Source organism: Vicugna pacos, chromosome 13 (assembly GCF_048564905.1).
Source record: "Vicugna pacos chromosome 13, VicPac4, whole genome shotgun sequence".
NCBI classification, from domain to species: Eukaryota; Metazoa; Chordata; class Mammalia; order Artiodactyla; family Camelidae; genus Vicugna; species Vicugna pacos.
Window position 1 is genome coordinate 62,476,948 of NC_132999.1, and position 17,429 is coordinate 62,494,376.

General features: G+C 45.5%; 1 protein-coding gene across 1 annotated transcript in view; it reads right to left on the minus strand.

Annotated features, from left to right (window-relative positions):
• The window catches only part of CAMTA1 (calmodulin binding transcription activator 1), an 819,414-nt gene that overhangs the window by 16,162 nt on the left and 785,823 nt on the right, over positions 1-17,429 (minus strand). Inside the window, exons 13-21 of the mRNA XM_072975888.1 lie at positions 15,393-15,544; positions 12,183-12,379; positions 11,695-11,773; positions 11,098-11,413; positions 10,148-10,671; positions 5,416-5,603; positions 4,179-4,425; positions 3,280-3,351; positions 36-229 (exon numbers count right to left, since the gene is read on the minus strand). Of these exons, the coding sequence (XP_072831989.1) occupies positions 36-229; positions 3,280-3,351; positions 4,179-4,425; positions 5,416-5,603; positions 10,148-10,671; positions 11,098-11,413; positions 11,695-11,773; positions 12,183-12,379; positions 15,393-15,544 (1,969 nt within the window). The remainder of the gene's footprint in view (positions 1-35; positions 230-3,279; positions 3,352-4,178; positions 4,426-5,415; positions 5,604-10,147; positions 10,672-11,097; positions 11,414-11,694; positions 11,774-12,182; positions 12,380-15,392; positions 15,545-17,429) is intronic.

A 17,429-nucleotide genomic window follows, 5' to 3' on the forward strand; every position in this document is an offset into this window, starting at 1 on the left:
GGGGCTCTCGGGACCGCCACAGCGTCCCAACCCACCTGAGTTTCTGCTGGACGATGACAGCCGTCCGGCGCGCCTGCCGTCTCTTGCCGCACTTCTTATAACTCCGGTAGTACTTCTGGATCAGCACAGCAGCCCGCCGGCTCTGCTGAAACTTCTTTTGTTCATAGTAACTTCGGAATTTGCTCTGGATAAGGATGGCAGCCTGTGTCATCTTTTTATAAAGTGCATACTGCAGGGGAGACAGGAAGAGGCAAGGCAGTAACGATGGAGCCCGGCGGCCGGCGCGAGCCCTGAGCCTACGGGCCGGGAGGGGAAGGAGGCCAACCGCTTTTTCCCTTTATGTCATTTTCTCAGCATCTGTTCACCTACCTTTCCAGAATGCAAAAGGTTACTTTACGGGTCCCCTTCAGACAAAGTATTGCTTTCAATGTGATTTCCCCTCCCCATCAAAAAACAATCAAACTCTTTTGCCCTTCTTGAAGAAAAGATTTTAAAACCCATCAAGGGAGGCACTAAGACTAAAAAAAAGTGCTTAGGAAGTAAGATTTTAAATGTTTAAGATTCATATTTCCTATCCAATTTGGAAACATTCTGAATCAACCTTTTCCACGCCTCCCAGTCCCTGCCAAACATGTCTACTCTGCAGTCAGCATCTGATTTCTAACTTTCCTTCCACGTGACACATTTCTGAGTTGCAAGGTCCCAAATACAAGGCTTATCGTGAAACGCTGACACCTTTAAGCCACTTTAACCTGCAGAAGATTAACACTCATCAGATCGACACAAGGGGGAAGCCATGAAACTTGGGAAGCGGTCGCAGAGCCGGGACCGCTGGCAGGCAGGAACGGCACCCCCGCCCAGCCCACCGCAGAGCTGGGGGGTGAGGTATGAGGCGCAGGGCATGGGGGGTCGGGCAGGATGCGTTCTCTTCCCTATCAGTCTCCAGGCACAAAAAATGCAGCGCTCTCCAGATTTTTAAAAATGCTAGGTCCAGATTGCTCATGAAATAGAATATGACTCTGGGGACAAGATGTCACAATGAAGCACTTGGCTTACAAGAAGGGAACTTACCATCACGGGGACAAGTATTCCTTAGAGCCCTGGACCTAAGTATCCCTCTGCTTCTACAAAGCAGAGTGAGGGAAGGGAACTGACTTCTCGGAAGGTTCAAGACACGGGGACATTTGCAAGAATCCTCTTTAATCTTATCTGCCCCGCATAACGTTTTCATCTGTCCCAAAGTCTTCTGAGACAAGCATGCTGCATCCTACAGTGCTTCTGTGGTTATTACTACATCGGTCTGTGCCCTCTGTACATTCAGAACCCACTGGGCCACAGTGAAGCATATTGGGAAAAAGGTAAATTCATTTAGTGGCTCCCAGGTTCACGGTAATTGTCCTGGATGGGTTGTTTAGGTTGACCCTGGCCAAGAAAATGTCCAATGACTGTTACTGCCAAAACCCACTCCAACGGCATAACCACACGGTCCCCAGAGGAGAGATGTGCTGTGGTTAGGTGGCCTGGCGAGGGGGTATGCCTACTGAATGACTGTGCCATCTTAATGGCCCCTTCTTGCAGCTGGCGATGGGTGTGAAGTTTGTGACTCTGGTGGAATGGTTTGTGAGAGGACTTGGGTGCACCATTACCTTCAAGGCTATCCATGTCAGCTTGGGGGAGAAACAGAAAATACAAGATTAATGTTAGATTGCTGAATATAATGAAACGAAAAGCCAGAACCAGAACCAATAAAACTCCCAGCCAAAAAAACCAAAAACCAAAAGGAAAAAAAAAGGCAACCTGGCTATCTTCATGCCTTCCATCTTCCAAAATATTTATCTTATATTTGTCAGTATTTAAAAAAAAAAAAAAGCCTTCCATCTTCCTGGTTGTAGACACTTCTTTGGGAGGGGGTTTAAAAAAAAAACCCCAAAAAATCAAACTCACATTTTGGAATAAATACCTGTTATAACCACAGACTTGAAACTTTGATTCTGAACATTGCTGTGCTAACAAGAAGCCTGCTCTCCAAACAGAGCCCGGGACGGTTCCCTGCCGTGGGGCTACAGGGACCATGGTGTCAGCGTTTACACAGTAAACCTTCATTTTCTGGGATCATGAACTCAACTGGCTACAAGCTGAAGCCACCCTCCCAACCCCCACCACCCTCATCAGTAGGGCTTAATCCTAGAGAAACTTGAGAAAATGGCAACCCGTATCAGAAATCAAAGCGAGCCCTAGCTCAGAACAGGGCAGAACCCTGAATTTCTAAGTGGCTATTATACATCTCAGCATTTATTATTCCTTTAGTAAAAATTTAAGACCTACTGAAAGTACCATCTAATAAAAGGTTCAAGAATCTACTGACAGGTTATCATAGGATCGTACAATCAGTCAAAACTCAGATCCACAATTTTTAACATTCGCCAAACACACCACCGGGGTGGTCAGAAAAGGTCTGGTGTTTACTGACTCTCTCTGAGCCTCAGCTTCTTCATCTGTAAAATGGAACTGGAACTGTTCACTTCAAGTATCTGCTAAGGAGGAATGAGATGGTGTGCCTAGAAGATGCAGGACATGCCAGGTGCTCCCCAACAGTTCCCCGTCCTGCCTGATGGAAGCCACGCGACCCTCCGGTCGTCTGGGAAGCAGTAGCACCGCGTGGAGGAGTTCTCAGGTACCCCCCACCCCCCGGCTTGAAGCTCTTAACTAAGGAGAGCAAAACGCTTTAAGATGCTCTGGGCTTCTCTAGAGTTTCGAAGATTTTCACAATTCTTCATTTTAAATTGGAGAAGAAGCTGAAAGGAAAACTGGCTGCCGACTGTGTGACTTATGTACCTCGAGGGCAAAGACGCCAGCCAGCCCTGTCACCGCATCAGTCTCTCCGATCACCGCAACCAACCACCTAGACGTTCTTTCATTGCTATTGAGTTTGCAGGTGAAACTGCTGACACATCGATCCTCACTCCAAACACGAGTAAGTTCCTCTGTGCCAGACCGAGAGGCTGGGGATGCCACACAGAGGCCAAGGTTGTGCACAAGCATTATTTTGTGGCGTATGTTTAGTTGCAGATGGCATTGTTTTGTTTTGTTTTGCTTCCCTCCTGCTCTGGAACACTTCCCTCCGGTTTTTAATCAAGGCGACTCCAAGTCAGTCTTTGAATCAGGTGTGGGGTGCTGTGCTCTTTGCCCAAACCCCACCCGGGAGTTCTCGGCAGCGGGGCCTGCCTGGACGCTGAGTGAATGAGGCGCGTTCCCATGGCGACCCAGAGCCTGGCTCACCTGTTTATATTTCCTGTAGCAACGCTGAATGACGGCCGCAGCCACTTCCTGCTGTTCCCGCAAGGGTCGGCCCTTGATGGGAAAGTGAGGAAAGGAAAGGAAAAGCAATCCAGTGTAAGAAAGGTCGCTTTCCCAGGACTTAAAGGAAACCATTACTCGTTTCATTAACTTTCTCAGAACTGAGCCCTGACGTCTATCAAAACACAGTGATAGCTAATATCAGCATAAACAAGAAAAGTGAATCTACGAAATCAGTCTCTGACTATTCTTGCTTCTACACAGAACCATCACATTTGGATGTTAGGAGACCTAAAAAGACCTTCATTTTCAAAGAATTTAAAGAATTAGGTATGGTACTATTTGTCCCTATAAGTTGCCACTCTCCACTGTCTTTCTTGGGAAACCCCAAGTCCTCTACTTTCGGATCAATGATTAACAGCTTTTAACACTCTTCAGGGAGGTCAAGACTCCTCGGAGAAAGTGTGCAAGGCCATGGAGCCTCTCCCACCAAAGACACACATACAGACGTTTTACTATAAAATTTTGGGAGTCCATGGGCTGCCTACAGTCAGTCCCCAGGCCTCCAGCTAGAAACCCTTGCTCCAGGTCCCCAATCCCTTGCAGCTACTTCATGTTAACTAAACAATAAATACCCATCATTATCACCAACAGTAAGTTCCGATGGTGATGACCAGTGCACTGCTTGTTTTATTTCACTAAAGCTTCTGACAGTTCTTAATCATTTCATGTGACACAATTAATCATTTCAAATAAAAATGCTATCAACTCAGAGGAAAAAAAAAAAAAAGAAAGAAATGGTGCACGTCTTTAGCCAGAATGACTCCGGCTTTTCCCGGATCGTACGCGCGTCACGACCTCAGGGCTCTGTTCGACTGTACCTTGTATTTCCGGAAAGCTGTCTGAACAAGTCTGGCAGCTTCATAGAGCTCTCTCTGTTCGTGATCGGACAGGGTGAGCTGAGCAAATTCATTCTCTACCTTCTCACTGGTGGACGCGCTCAGGAATTCAGACCAGTCTGCTGCAGAGGGAAGGCTGGGTTTCTCGAAAGCTATTTCACTGACTGGTGAGCCTACAGGGCTCAAGCTGGTATTAGAAGAAGGGGTGAGAGGCTCGTTATATGCACTTCTGAAACAAGAGGAGACACAGGGAGAGAGACTGGTGATCGATTCGCATGATCCACCACACACTGATCAATGACACACGGCGGTATCCACCAGAAGCCACTGTGGACCGTGAAGAATATGCCTTCACTCAGTCAGGTGAGGTGCTAAGCAGCCTCCCTAGGTCCTCTGGTTTGGAACTTCATACTGAGCACAGTACTACGCTAAGTGCTTGTGGATGAAAAACACTGCCAGCCATGTCAGTAAACAAAGGATGCTGTGGCCATCGAGTCGTCAGTTGCTACGGCCACCACCCCCCCCACCCAGACAGTGAGCAGAGGGAACTCAGGATGCAGACAAGCAGGCAGCCTGGCCCCTGGAGCCACCCCTCGCTATGCTCCCTGAGGGAACTCAGATGGGAAGGAACAGGATGCTAGCTAGGTGCACATCAAAGCAATGACTCAGTGAGCCCAGAGCTGTGTACTTTCTCATACCTAGAAAAGAGCTAAATTCCTTAACTTGAGATATCTGGTTTTCTTAAATTAATAATACTCTTTTGATGTTCCCACTATCTGGTCTTTGTTGCAAAAATTCACATATCCTGGCTTCTACCTCGCCACTTTGGGACAGCCTCTTAGAGTGATCTGAGATGCTGCGTCCCAGGCTCGAGTCCCAAGGAAATCCGCTGAATAAAACATCGCTCTTGACTTTTAGGTCATGCATTTTATTCCAGTTGACATACTAAACCCATGAAGTACACTATCCTCCCTTCAATTGAATCTGAGGGAAGACATTCTGATAGGTTACCTCACATGCTCTGATATGGGGAGAAAAATCACAGAGAGGTGAGGACACAGGAGGACCTGGAGGTTGGCTGTGGAACTCGTCCTAATGCTTCCTTCCTTCCGGGATAAGGTCTTCCATTGCACAGAACTCCTCAGATCCAATGAGCCTCCCGTGCCTCCAGGGAAATCCAGGGACTTACCCTGGGTGGTGGCCCACAGACTTCACTGACCTGATCTGGGCAGCATTTGGCAGGTGGTCTACGTCAGCTAGGTAACCGGCCAGCCAGCTCATTGTGCTGCTGATGGTGGCAGCATCTGTCCTTTCCAAAGCTGGGGACTCCATGGGCACAAAATTCTCCTGCTTGATTCGGTCAGGGGTGGCTTCAATGATGTGTTCTGCCAAGGTCATCATGTTCACCTGGAACCCGGAGTTCCCAGAACACTCAGGTTAGAACGGAACCTTGGAAAGTTGTCACTTCCACACCCCCTCCCCTACCACCAACCTTAGAAAGAAAGAAAGTAGAGAGGGTGGGCTGACACCTCAATCCCGCGCACTACAGTATCATAAGGTTTTACACCATCACCTGAAGATGCGAAGATCCCAGGCCTGATTATCTCCAAGCCATAGTTCAGTCCCAAACCTTAAGTCTTTGATAATGTCTGGTTTGTGCCTACTTTCCACTCTCAGCTAGGATCAACCAATTAATGATACAAGGACTGGGCAGTTCCACTGTATGGTGTCTTACTAATGCAGTGACACTGCTGGTTACCCCCACCCCATTTTGCCTTGCCTAGAGAACCCCAGTTTTGTAGAGAGCAGCAATGAGCCGAACCCCTGGGGCAGCCCATGACTGATAGAAGCCAACTGTCATAATCCTCTTCTTGGTGTCTCACCTTCCCGTGTACTGAGCGGAGGATCTGTGACCCACTTCTGGACAATGAGACTATACAGAAGTCTGCTGGGAGGGCCTGGGGCAAGGCTTTTGCTTTCCTGATGAAAGGTATCAATGCACCTGGCCCTTTCTCCTCTTGTTCCTGCTTTGACTACAGACAAGCTCAAGAAACCACATTACGACCATAAAGCAACCAACACAAAGAGGAAAGCCAAAGGAATAGAAAATGCAGGAAAAATCTGGGTCCCTGATGGCATTACTGAGCAACTGGCCTTTTGGACTTCTACAAGAAAAATGAATCATGTTCTCATTAAACCACTGTCGCTAGATTGAGGATACTTGCACCCAAAGTACACTCCTAGTGGATACATTTAGGAATCCTCAAAACTAGTCTAGGGTAGATACATTTTATCAGAATCAGAGGTATGATCCTGTTCTTAAAATTTTTCTTCCACATCTCTTGAAAATAGAAGTTGAAATATAGCTATTTATGTTTTTAAGTGAATTGAAAATGTTCTGAAAGAATCTATTCAAAAATGACAAAATGCTTATCTTACAATAAACATGAACCTCAAAAACATTATGCTAAGTGAAAGAAGCCAGACAGAGAATATGACAGTTTATGATTCCATTTATATAAAATTTCTAGAAAAAGCAAAACTCTGGGGGAGAGAAATCAGATCAGTTACTGGTTGCCTAGGGCTGGGATGGGAACAGAGACTGAGTGGAAACGGGCACAGGGAACTTTTGAGGAGCGACGGAAGTGTTCTAAATTGGACTGTGATGATGGCACAGCTGGATAAATTAACAAAAGTTCATTGCACTGAACACTTAAAATGAGTGAATTGATGTATGTAAATTACACCTCAATAAAACTGTTAAAAACCCCTATCTTGGGTAATTTTCTAAATTTTCAACAAAGAACAAGAATTATTATTGTAATAGGAATGAAAATGAAAACATTTAGGGGGAAAAATCACAATTTTTTACTGTGATAGCTACAGAAAGCAATGAAATTAAAATGACTTTTGGATATTTATTCATTTACTTCATGGAGGTTCTGGGGATGGAACCCAGGACCTCGTGCATGCTAAGCACACGCTCGGCCGCTGAGCTACACTGACCCACACCACCCCCTTGGTTTTTTATTTAAATGATGCTGGGTTTTTATTCAGATTCTCTTTGAGTCCTAGTATATGGGCAGTTTTCATAAATGTGCTTGGATATCTAAAAAGAATACGGACATGGATGTTTCCTATGAGTATTCATACATCTGCATAGTTATATACAAGTATAGCGTATATTAAATGCATATACTAAGTCAAACTTTCTAACTGTACTGTCAGTTTGCCCATATCCTTTTCATATCCACTTGAGCTGGCAGATTCTTAGATAGCTGTTGTTACTCTCACACTATGATTATGGTTATGGTTCCACATTTCTTTGTATTTACTTGCTATACTATTTAGAAGCTATGTTGTTAGGTGCACAGTGGTTCATTACAATCATGTCTTCTTGATAAATTTTACACACACACACACACACACACAATTTGTTTTGAACTGTACTTTTTATCTCTTTTCTTTTTATATTCATTTGTCCAATCTACCCTTACCCATGACTTCCTTCTCATTTCATTTTAATTTTGCCTTTTACAAGCAGTAAATGGTGTATTTTGCTTCCTTTGCTACCCAATCTGAGAATCTTTCAATAGAATTACCAGTTACCGACGTGCGCGTGAGTCGTGTTTGAAAATATTTCTATAATGTTATGTCACTGCATATTATTTCTGCTGTTGCTTTTTCCTCTGTTACCATTCCTGAACTCTTCCCACATGGGCCAAGTTTTCTCTTTCCCCTTCAAAGGACTTAGAAATTCTGTAGTCTGTTTTTATGCTACCTACTGATATTTCTAACAAGCATATTTCACCTCTACCTATCCATCAATACCATGATTGGAACAAACTGATTTTCCCTGAACAGAAGTACTGCTTTAGTACACCTTTACCTTCAATCCACTACCTTCCTGAGTTTGTTAAAACAATTAAGACTCTTAGTTCTACGTTATTTTTGAAACATTATTCCTCTTCTGTTTAAAGAACTGCTTAACATGTAACCACACTATCAATAACTCCACAGAGATACCAGTATTACCGGTGTGACTGTTCATTCCTCCATGAACTCCGCCTTTCCATTTCCTGAACTCTTTCATTAATTTTAACTGTTATTTTCTCATTTGGCTAAAATATTTCTTTAGACTGCTGCTTTTTTCATATGTGTGTGCTCTTAATTTAGCAAAATATTTATTTTCCAAAGGCTCAGTGAAAATATAAAGTAGATTTTTTTTTCAGGTTATTTTCTATTTCCTGCATCAGCTCCGAGTAAGGGCCAGCTGTTCTAAAGCTGTGCTACCCAATGGTTATTTAAACTTAAATAAAATTAGAAATTCAGTTCCTGAGTGACACCAGATACATTTCCAGTGCTCAGCACCACATGTGGCCACCAGCTACCATGCTGGGCAGCGCAGACACACAACATTTCCATCACTGCAGGATGTTCTAGTGGACAGCACTATTCTAGATGCTCAACTTGGTTCCCCTCTTTTGAGCTGATTTTCATAGTCTAGTGCTTTATTATTATACGTTTATACTTATAAATATTATTCCAGATGGCTTAGTATTCGTATCTAGTATGGGTTCCATCAGAAATTGCTTAAAACAGGGTTTCACAAACTATGGAGGGCCAAATCCAGCCAGTGACCTGCTTGTGTAAATCAAGTGTTACTGGCACCCGTCCGTTTAATACTGTCTAAGGCTGCTTTTGTGCTTGAAAGGCAGACTGAACAGTCACGATGATGCCCCCAAAGCCTAAAATACTTACTATTTGGCCCTTTACAGAAAAAATTTGCCAACCTCTCATCTCAAGTATTATTCGATTTCCTGGGCAGGCCTCCCCACAACTGCAGAGGTCGGTAGATCAGTGGTGGAATCCCCCACTGCCCACAAGGCGGGAAGCACACTGGTAAGCAGGCATGGTTCTCACGCTGCCCTAGGAGGCGAGGGGGCTGCTAGGAAGGGTACCCTGGAGCGCAACGGACAGGAGTGCTTTTGCAATCAGACCACTCCCTAGGAAGGCCGTCCGGGACACGAGAGCTCCATCCTTTCTACAGGCCTACTCAACTGCTTGCAGGAGTTTTATCCTTTTGTATTTGTTTTGGGTTCTATCAGTGGGAAGGTGGAGAGAGAGGCAGTCAAACACGTGTTCTGAGGATGCTCACCTGGTCCTTCCCGTAGAGTCTGCTGTAACTAATGGAATGTGCTGGTTTAATAGCCTAACCTCGTTTACTTCAGTACGCATTCTCCTGATCTATAACAAGTTCACTGCACTAAAACGATCCTGAATTTTCTAGATTTAAGAGCAGTCACGTATCACCTTTAGGAATATCTCACTGCACCTCATGAGAGCCTCACACCCTTTACAATGACCTGGTGACAGTTGCGCTGATCAAATCACTTAGATCGTATGAAGTCTACCCGCAGGCCTCCCGTTTTCACTGTTACCTGCCTGTGACTCTATCATTGCCAGTACTGCGAACGGCGCGCTCAGGCCCCCTGGATGCAAGGAGGAGGGAGCAGTCTCCCTCGCGGTTCTGAGGAGCTGGTGCAGGACAGAAGGCTCTGCTGAGACCTGGGTCCCTGGGGCTCAGGCCTGTCACCAGTGCCGGACTTATGAATGCAAACGTGGCCCAAGGAAAGAGGACAGCCTGACACCCTTATACATCAGCCCAGACTTCTTTTCTTTTAAATATTTTCTTTCCTTGTGGGGGGAGATAATTAGGTTTACTTATTTATTATTATCATTATTTTAACGGAGGTGCTGGGGATCGAACCCATGACCTCATGCGTGCTAAGCACACGCTCTACCACTGAGCTCTCCCCGCAGTCCCCTAGTCCAGACTTCTAACCCTCCGCTGGTGAGAGAATTGCTTGGCCTCTGGAAATTGATGGGAAAGATCCAGGGAGCTGCGGCGGACGTAGCAGCCTCTGCGGGCTTACCTCCTCCGAGCTTACCTGTATGTCATCCATGGATTGCGAGCACTCCTCACTTTCTGCACTGTCCCGGAAGGACCCCAGCTCTGTATTCACCACCTCTCTGTTAGCCATCATCAGGACACTCATTGGCTCCCGTGGACGCACCTGTGAAAGTGCTGTCTCCTTTCCTATACTGGTCCCCTTCGGGTTTCCCGTCACCTGTACTGTAGACACACCAATGTAAAGATCTTTGGAATTCCACTTTACTACAGGCTGAGATCCAGAGGCTTGGAATCCTGCAGTCTCTGGAGCGGGAGGGGAGGTGTCCGGGCTGTAGCCCCTCACGCCTTCACTGGGGCTGATTGTCTCGGGGACACACTGCTTAGAACTAGGGCTCTGCTTCCTGATATTTGGCTGTTCCAGACTCAGTGCAGTGGAAAGCAGCTTCTCCTGCCTTGCCTGGAAGTGCTCAGGGTTCAATTTATGCTTTTTGGGAGCTGGATAATCTTTGTGGCTCTCACTGCTGTAGTAATTAGAGGGTTCAGACCGAGGTCTTCTCAGCTCTGAAAAGTACAGTAGAAAGGAGAGTCAGGAAAGGCGGTAAGATTAGGAACCCTAAAGAATTAACACTTGCTCTATGCCTGAGAGACACGAAGTGCAAAGCCAGAACTCAAGACGCGTCCCTAACATTTAAATATTCCCCGGCAGCATATATTGTATTCAGATTATCCTCCTCCAAAATTTGCAGTTCTCTCTTGCACGAACACAGATATATATTTTTCACTACTTCCTGCAGTTTTGGGGGCGGGATGGGGGTGGGGGAAGCACTAGGCATTCTAACAGCTAAAAGGAAAATAAGAAACATTAAAAAAAAAAAAACCAAACCCTTAAACATATGTGAACATCCTACGGACTTTTCTGAGGACAGCTGCACGAAAGCAAATGGGAAATCTGCCAAGCTCCGAGACGTAGTAACTTTGGATTTTTACCTGGGTTGGTACTTGCGATAACGGTGACTCCTTTGGGTATTTCTGGGGAGCTGATGGCTTCGCTGTGCCACTGGGTCATCCAGCTCTCTGTACCAGGCTCTTCGCTCGGAGGACAGTGGATTCTGGGGTTCTGTCCAAGCTGAGCCTGCTCATCCCTCTGCAGATGCTCCAGACACTCTGCTAATTTCACGTGACCCCGTGACCTGGCAATTCCCAAAGGCAGCCTTCCTAGAGAGTCAGGAATCGAGATGGCCCGACGGTCCCACTTGTACAGCACGACAGCGGCTTCTAAGTGTCCCAGAGCGCATGCCCACATCTAAGAGACAGAGAGACAAAGCAAGCTTTCTCAATATTATTGTGTTTTTATATATATATATATTTTGTTTTTGTTTTTGTTTTTGTTTTTCACTTTTGCCATTGCTGCCAGTGGACAAATTAGTCCTTGACAGCGATCTCAATGGGGCTATAAAACATTACTGTTACAAGGTCGCTCGGGTAAATGTCGTACATCAAGGAGGGATAATACAAAGGGAAGCAGGCAGACCCTGAGGCCAACCTCGAAAACCAGTACGAGGGATACGTGAACCCATTTCTTACCAGCGGAGTGCAGGAGAAGTGGTCCACATTCAAGGGGTCGACCTCCAGTTCCAAGTCAATGCTATCTGCATGCTTTGTGCTGGAAGGGACAGCACCAGAAATTACTGCACAATTAATCAATGTTAAAAAAAAATAAAACAAAACACCAGAACATTATAAAACCCACAAAGATGAAACCACACTGGGCATCTAACATCCCTGATGTGAAGAAATGGAGGCCCAGATCTCACAGGGTGGACTGGATTCTCCGTTCTGCCAGGAGTCAGGAGGAAACAGAAAGTCCAACATTAGGTGAGCATCTCACTCAGCACTTCTTGAGCAGAAGTTCACGGAACTCCTTAGACCCATCCTCCGAGAAAGCCCTCTGCTTTCAGGCCACCACACTCCCGGAATGGCCAGCTTTCTCTGCACTAGTGGACAGGCTCGCGGGGGGTCCCTGTTGGGGTGTGAGGGAGCCCACCAGCCACCTGCATGTGCCGCAGCCTTACCGCCATTTGATGAGGGTCTGGATGAGGGTGGCGTAACCCTGGGCTGCGGCCAGGTGGAGGAGGGTCATTCCACGGAAAGTCTTGGAGTGGATCAGATGCTTGGACTTTGCCCAGCAGGCCCTGCTCATCATCTTCTCACACACGACAACCACGCGGCTCTCAAAGCAGCTCCCCAGTGTCCCGGGGCTGGACGCACACTAGGACGAAACGGCACACGTTACCGCCCGGAGGGCCAGGTCAGCCTTCGGAAGTCGGGACGGGGGACAAAGGCTTATGATTAGCAGCTCAGAACGGAAAACACGAAACTGGACATCAGGAGACATCCTGAAACGAAGACCACGTGCCGTGTTCAGCTCAGCAATGCGCGTCGGCAGCCGGGCGCAAGGTCTCGTTCCATCACGCCAAGAAAATGCCCATCTGTCTATTACAGCTGACACTCCGATGGTGGACTTCATGCTGGTCCATCTCGGGGAAAGTGTACACTGCTTTAAAGAAAAAAAAAGTGGCCCCAGCCTCCCAGCTGAAGTGAGCACTGTGGGTAGAAAAGTGTGAGCAGGGAGCAAAGCTGGGTAACTTTTCCTGCGGCTTCCACCAGGGGCCGCCTGGACCACTGATGCCCCTGCTCCTTCTGAAGAATTAAGTCGCTTCAGTGGGGGTTTTTCTCCCTTAAGAAGCACTTAAAAATATCCAGTAACACATCTGCCGCACATGGATGGATTCTGAGGGCATTATGTTAAGTGATGTAAGTCAGACAGAGAATCTTAAACAAAACCCAAAACAAAACACACACACACAAAACCCTGTATTCATAGATGCAGAGAACAGACTGGTGGTTGCCAGGGGCAAGGGGCAGGAGGTGGGAAAAATGGGTGAAAGGGGACAAAAGGCACAAACTTTCAGTTATAAAATAAGTCCCATGGGTGTAATACACAGCATGGTGACTGCAGTTACCTGTGTTGCATTGTGTATTGGAAAGGGGTTAACACAGCGGATCTTAGAAGTTGTCACCACACGGAAAAAAAAATTGTAACTCCGTGTGAAGATGGATGTTAACCAGACTTACCGTGGTGATCATTTCACAATGTGTACAAGTATCAAATCATGTTGTACATCTGAAACTAATGTAATGTTGTATGTCAATTACATCTCAATTGAAAAAAATAAATTAAAAAAAATCCAGCGATAATCCAAAAACAAAGCAAAAAGGATACTGGGGAAAGCACTGGAGATCTTGAAATGAAGTGTTATTTCTAACAACAGAGGCATACAGGAAAGAGAAATTCACAGATTTTAACCACATGGCTTTCTTTCCTTTGTTGTAAGGAGGTTGTAAAGGAAGAAAAATGAAATCAAAGTTAGTAACCTCCTCAGCTCATCTGAGTCTCTGTGATGACAGTTTTGTATTTAATATTCTCCCCAAATAAATGGCCCTTCTAGTCTCATTCTCATCTCTGGTGTTATTGTAAAAGTATTTTGTTCAGCAACAAACCCCATGAAATTCAATTACAACAGAAATTCTGCTGCTCCTCATTTTTTTGTTGTTGTTGTTTGCTTTTAAATTTAGAAAGAAAAATGTCTGCAAAAAATAAAAAGGCAGATGATGGATACAATGTCATCCTCACTAGAACTGTCCTAACACCTGAAAGGAGCACCGTTGGACATTCCCGGCCTGCAGCGGCATGACCTTGACTCAGGAGGCCCAGGAGAGCCGCTCCGTCACCCCAGACATGTTCAGGGGCACATGGGAATCACCGGGTAGCGAACAAAGAGGGAATTTTTTTCTTACATTGACAAAAACAAGCACATCTCAATCCCATGAGGCAGACACAGATATTTATTGAAACCAACTTAAACTGGTTAAGAGTATTCAGTAGCAGTTAATAGGGGACCAGATGATAACACACCAGTTGCCAAGTGGTCGAGCTACAAAATGACATTCTACTCCACTCTCTCCATGCAAACCTTGTTGGTGAAAGGAAAAGGATTTCATGGGAGTCTCTTATTTCAGCCGTGAGATACAGTAAGTAACGTTCGCTTCCTCTTATAAAATACAGTAGTGTCAGGTGGACAGGAAGACTGTCTTGGCCTCAGTGATATTTCACTGTGTGTCACGTCTTTCTTTTTCCACTGATTTCTGAAGACAGGTGAGAAATAAGGAGAAAATTCGCCAAAAAAGGAGGGGAGTTTTGGGGGTGTGGTATATACAATTCTTTGCTTTCGTCTATTATTAAAAATATTACTAACACTTGATATTTACAGGAATCATAAAACTCCAAATGTTCACTTAAGAATGTAATTGTTCGAAGAATCATCATTCATCTTGAAGAGAAAGGGGGGAACTATTTGAGGTTTTTAGGTAACTCAGTAGTGGAAGTAAGGAACACTAACAGTCCCTTTAAAATTTTTTTTACATTTTAATTATAATTTTTGGTGGGGGAGGTAATTAGGTTTTATACATATATATATACACACATATATGAAGGTACTGGAATTGAACCCAGGACCTCATGCATGCTAAGCATGCACTCTACCTTTAGTCCCTTTAAATTTATTCTAGAGCCTCCTGAAAAATAATTTCTGCCTAGAAGACTTTCCCAAAATGAGGCTCCTAAGTGAAATTTATATAAAGCCTTCAAAACTAATGGCACGCTAAAACAACATTTGGTAATGTCCCCGCACTTGACAATAATACTGCATTCTTCACAGAACTGATGAAAAAGCATCTGTGATGATGGCAGGATGTACAATACTGTCCTCCACTGAAAAACCACAGAAACTGCTTCTCTGGGCTCCTGTCATATTGATCCTCTTGAGTTTATAAAAAGCTCATGAATGACTGAATTCAATTATGTTTTCTATTTATACTTAAAACAGAAATAGAATGCAAAATACAAAAGAGATTCTAACTGAACTCTGAGCCCAGCACATCTGAGTCATCACTTGGCCTCTGTGTTTTCACCGGATGCCCTCCCTCCCACTGGCAGGTAACTGTAGTGCACTCTGAGATCAGCAACTGTGACTTCTGGCTTAAGGAGGTGAGCACTGGAGAAGCCGGAGAAGCCAAGGCTCCTTCCGTCTCTCACAGATTTCAATCCTCAGAAACACAGGAACCACGACACACGCCCTCCGCCTTTTGCCCCATCCAGGAATGGCACTAGCAGCAGCAGCGAGGGATCCACGAAACGTGCAACGGTCAGCCCAGACCCGTACCTGAGCTTGACTTCCTCCGCTCCCACTCCCGGCGCCCCCGCCACTGCTGCCTCCTCCGCTGCCCGGTTTGTGCTGCTGGGACCCCGTCATCTCAGCCATCCTCCTTTCCATCTGCTCCAGTCGCTCTAGGATGGACATCCTGAACTGGTTATCTAAGGCAGAACAAGGAAGAGCGATGCTGTGTTAGGTCAATTGCAAGATGAGCAATTAACATGTGGCCCAGTCAGGCCTGCAGGACGGGGGTCCAAAAGACAGTCACCGACTTAACCAGACCACAGAGGTTTGTCCAGGCTGGATTTCTCCAGTGTGGTACTAACACTGACACCTCACACAAGACGGCAGCCTCCGGGGCAGCCCCAAGTTCTCAGCTAAAGCAACAGAAAACCTCTTTGTCAAAGTCCTGGTTTCAGGTTCCTGGAGCCCATCTCTGTCAAATTCCCCAGTGGGAACTTTGAAGGGAGATCTGATTGACAGGCCCCTAGAGTAAATAAATGAAACGAATACAATTTAAATCAGTGGAAGAAAGCAATCGTTGTGGCAAAGAAAAATGCACACACACAAAGAGACATAGATTTTTTTTTTAAGTAGTATCTGTTTTACCCAAACACTGAAAAAAAATAAAATGATTTTATTTTCTGATCCAGGTTCTAGCCACACGCACATACATATATTAGAGGTGGGGTGAGGTAGGAGCAAGTGCAAAGGCCCTGAGGCAGAACATTCAGGAGCAGAAGCCATGTGACTGGACCACAGCAGAGAGGAGAGAAGAAGATGGAGTTGGAGAGGTGAGCGAGGACCAGACAGCACACAGTGAAGCCCCCTGGCAGTGCCTCAAAATAGTCGTGGAACTTTGAATGAAATCTTGGCGTCTCAACTCTTAAATGGGGATGATAGTTGTGCTTGCCTCAGGGGGCTGTTGAGAGGATGTAGTGAATTAATGTTTGTAAATGCTCAGAACATGTAAGTTGCAAGTAAGCGTGCAAGCCACCTACATCATCCTCTTGAGGCAGATGAATGAAATGTCTTTGGAAATTGATCAAACCGCTGTGACAACATATTTCTCCCTCAAATTGCCAATGGCGTAACTACTTTCAAAATACAGCCATCCTGATCATGAGAAAGAACAACCCGGAAAAGAAATGTTTCATCAGCGTTCCTTGCCATCCTGTAAAATGGTAAATCCTGACACTAGCGAATCAAGTGTGTCAGTTCTATGTGAGAGAAAACCATGGGCAGAGCTATCACAGACAGAACGATCCCTATGTGCAGTCACTGTTTTCATAACTTTACAGATATTAACTCATTGACTCTCACAGTCATCATGTGAGGTAGGTGCTGTGGCTGTCCTCATTTTACAGATGAGAAAACTGAGGCACGAGAAGGTAACTAAAGCATCTGGCTCCGGGACCCGGAGCTCAGCCACCATGTGATAACAACCGAAAGGAAAAGTTACGAGAGGAGAAGATACACAAGAATTAGACAGTCCTACCTATGGGAATAGAACTTTCTTCCTCCAAGTAAAAATTGATAGTAAATATCTGTTTCACGGGGACATTTTCAATACTGAATGTCTGATTTCATTTTGCGAAACCACAAAAGCAAGAGGAGGAAGACTGCTTTTCAAGAATTGTGGTATTATTTTCTCAGTAAGCTATTTCCAGGAACAACACTAAAGGAAGAAGCCTTCCTCTTTAAAAGGGAGAGGTAACATCCCTGCTCCAATTTTATCCACAGACCTGACAAAGTCTGGGGACCTTGCTAAGCACGGCACAGTCACCGACGTGGGAGCAACCCTGAATGAACCTGCCTGTGACACACTGGACGTGGCCGCAGGCATCCAAACAGAACGACACGGGAGGTGTTTGAGAACTGCTGCTCCATGCCCTCTCCAGCAGAAAATGGAAGTTTTGCAGGACGCAAGACTCCTCCATGTGGAGCCAACTGAAGGCTAAGAATGTTACCTTCCAGTTGGAGTGCGACCCCAAGGAGAATGGCAGTCATTTCTGGTGCTTTTATAAACTCTCCTCCGTTCACTCC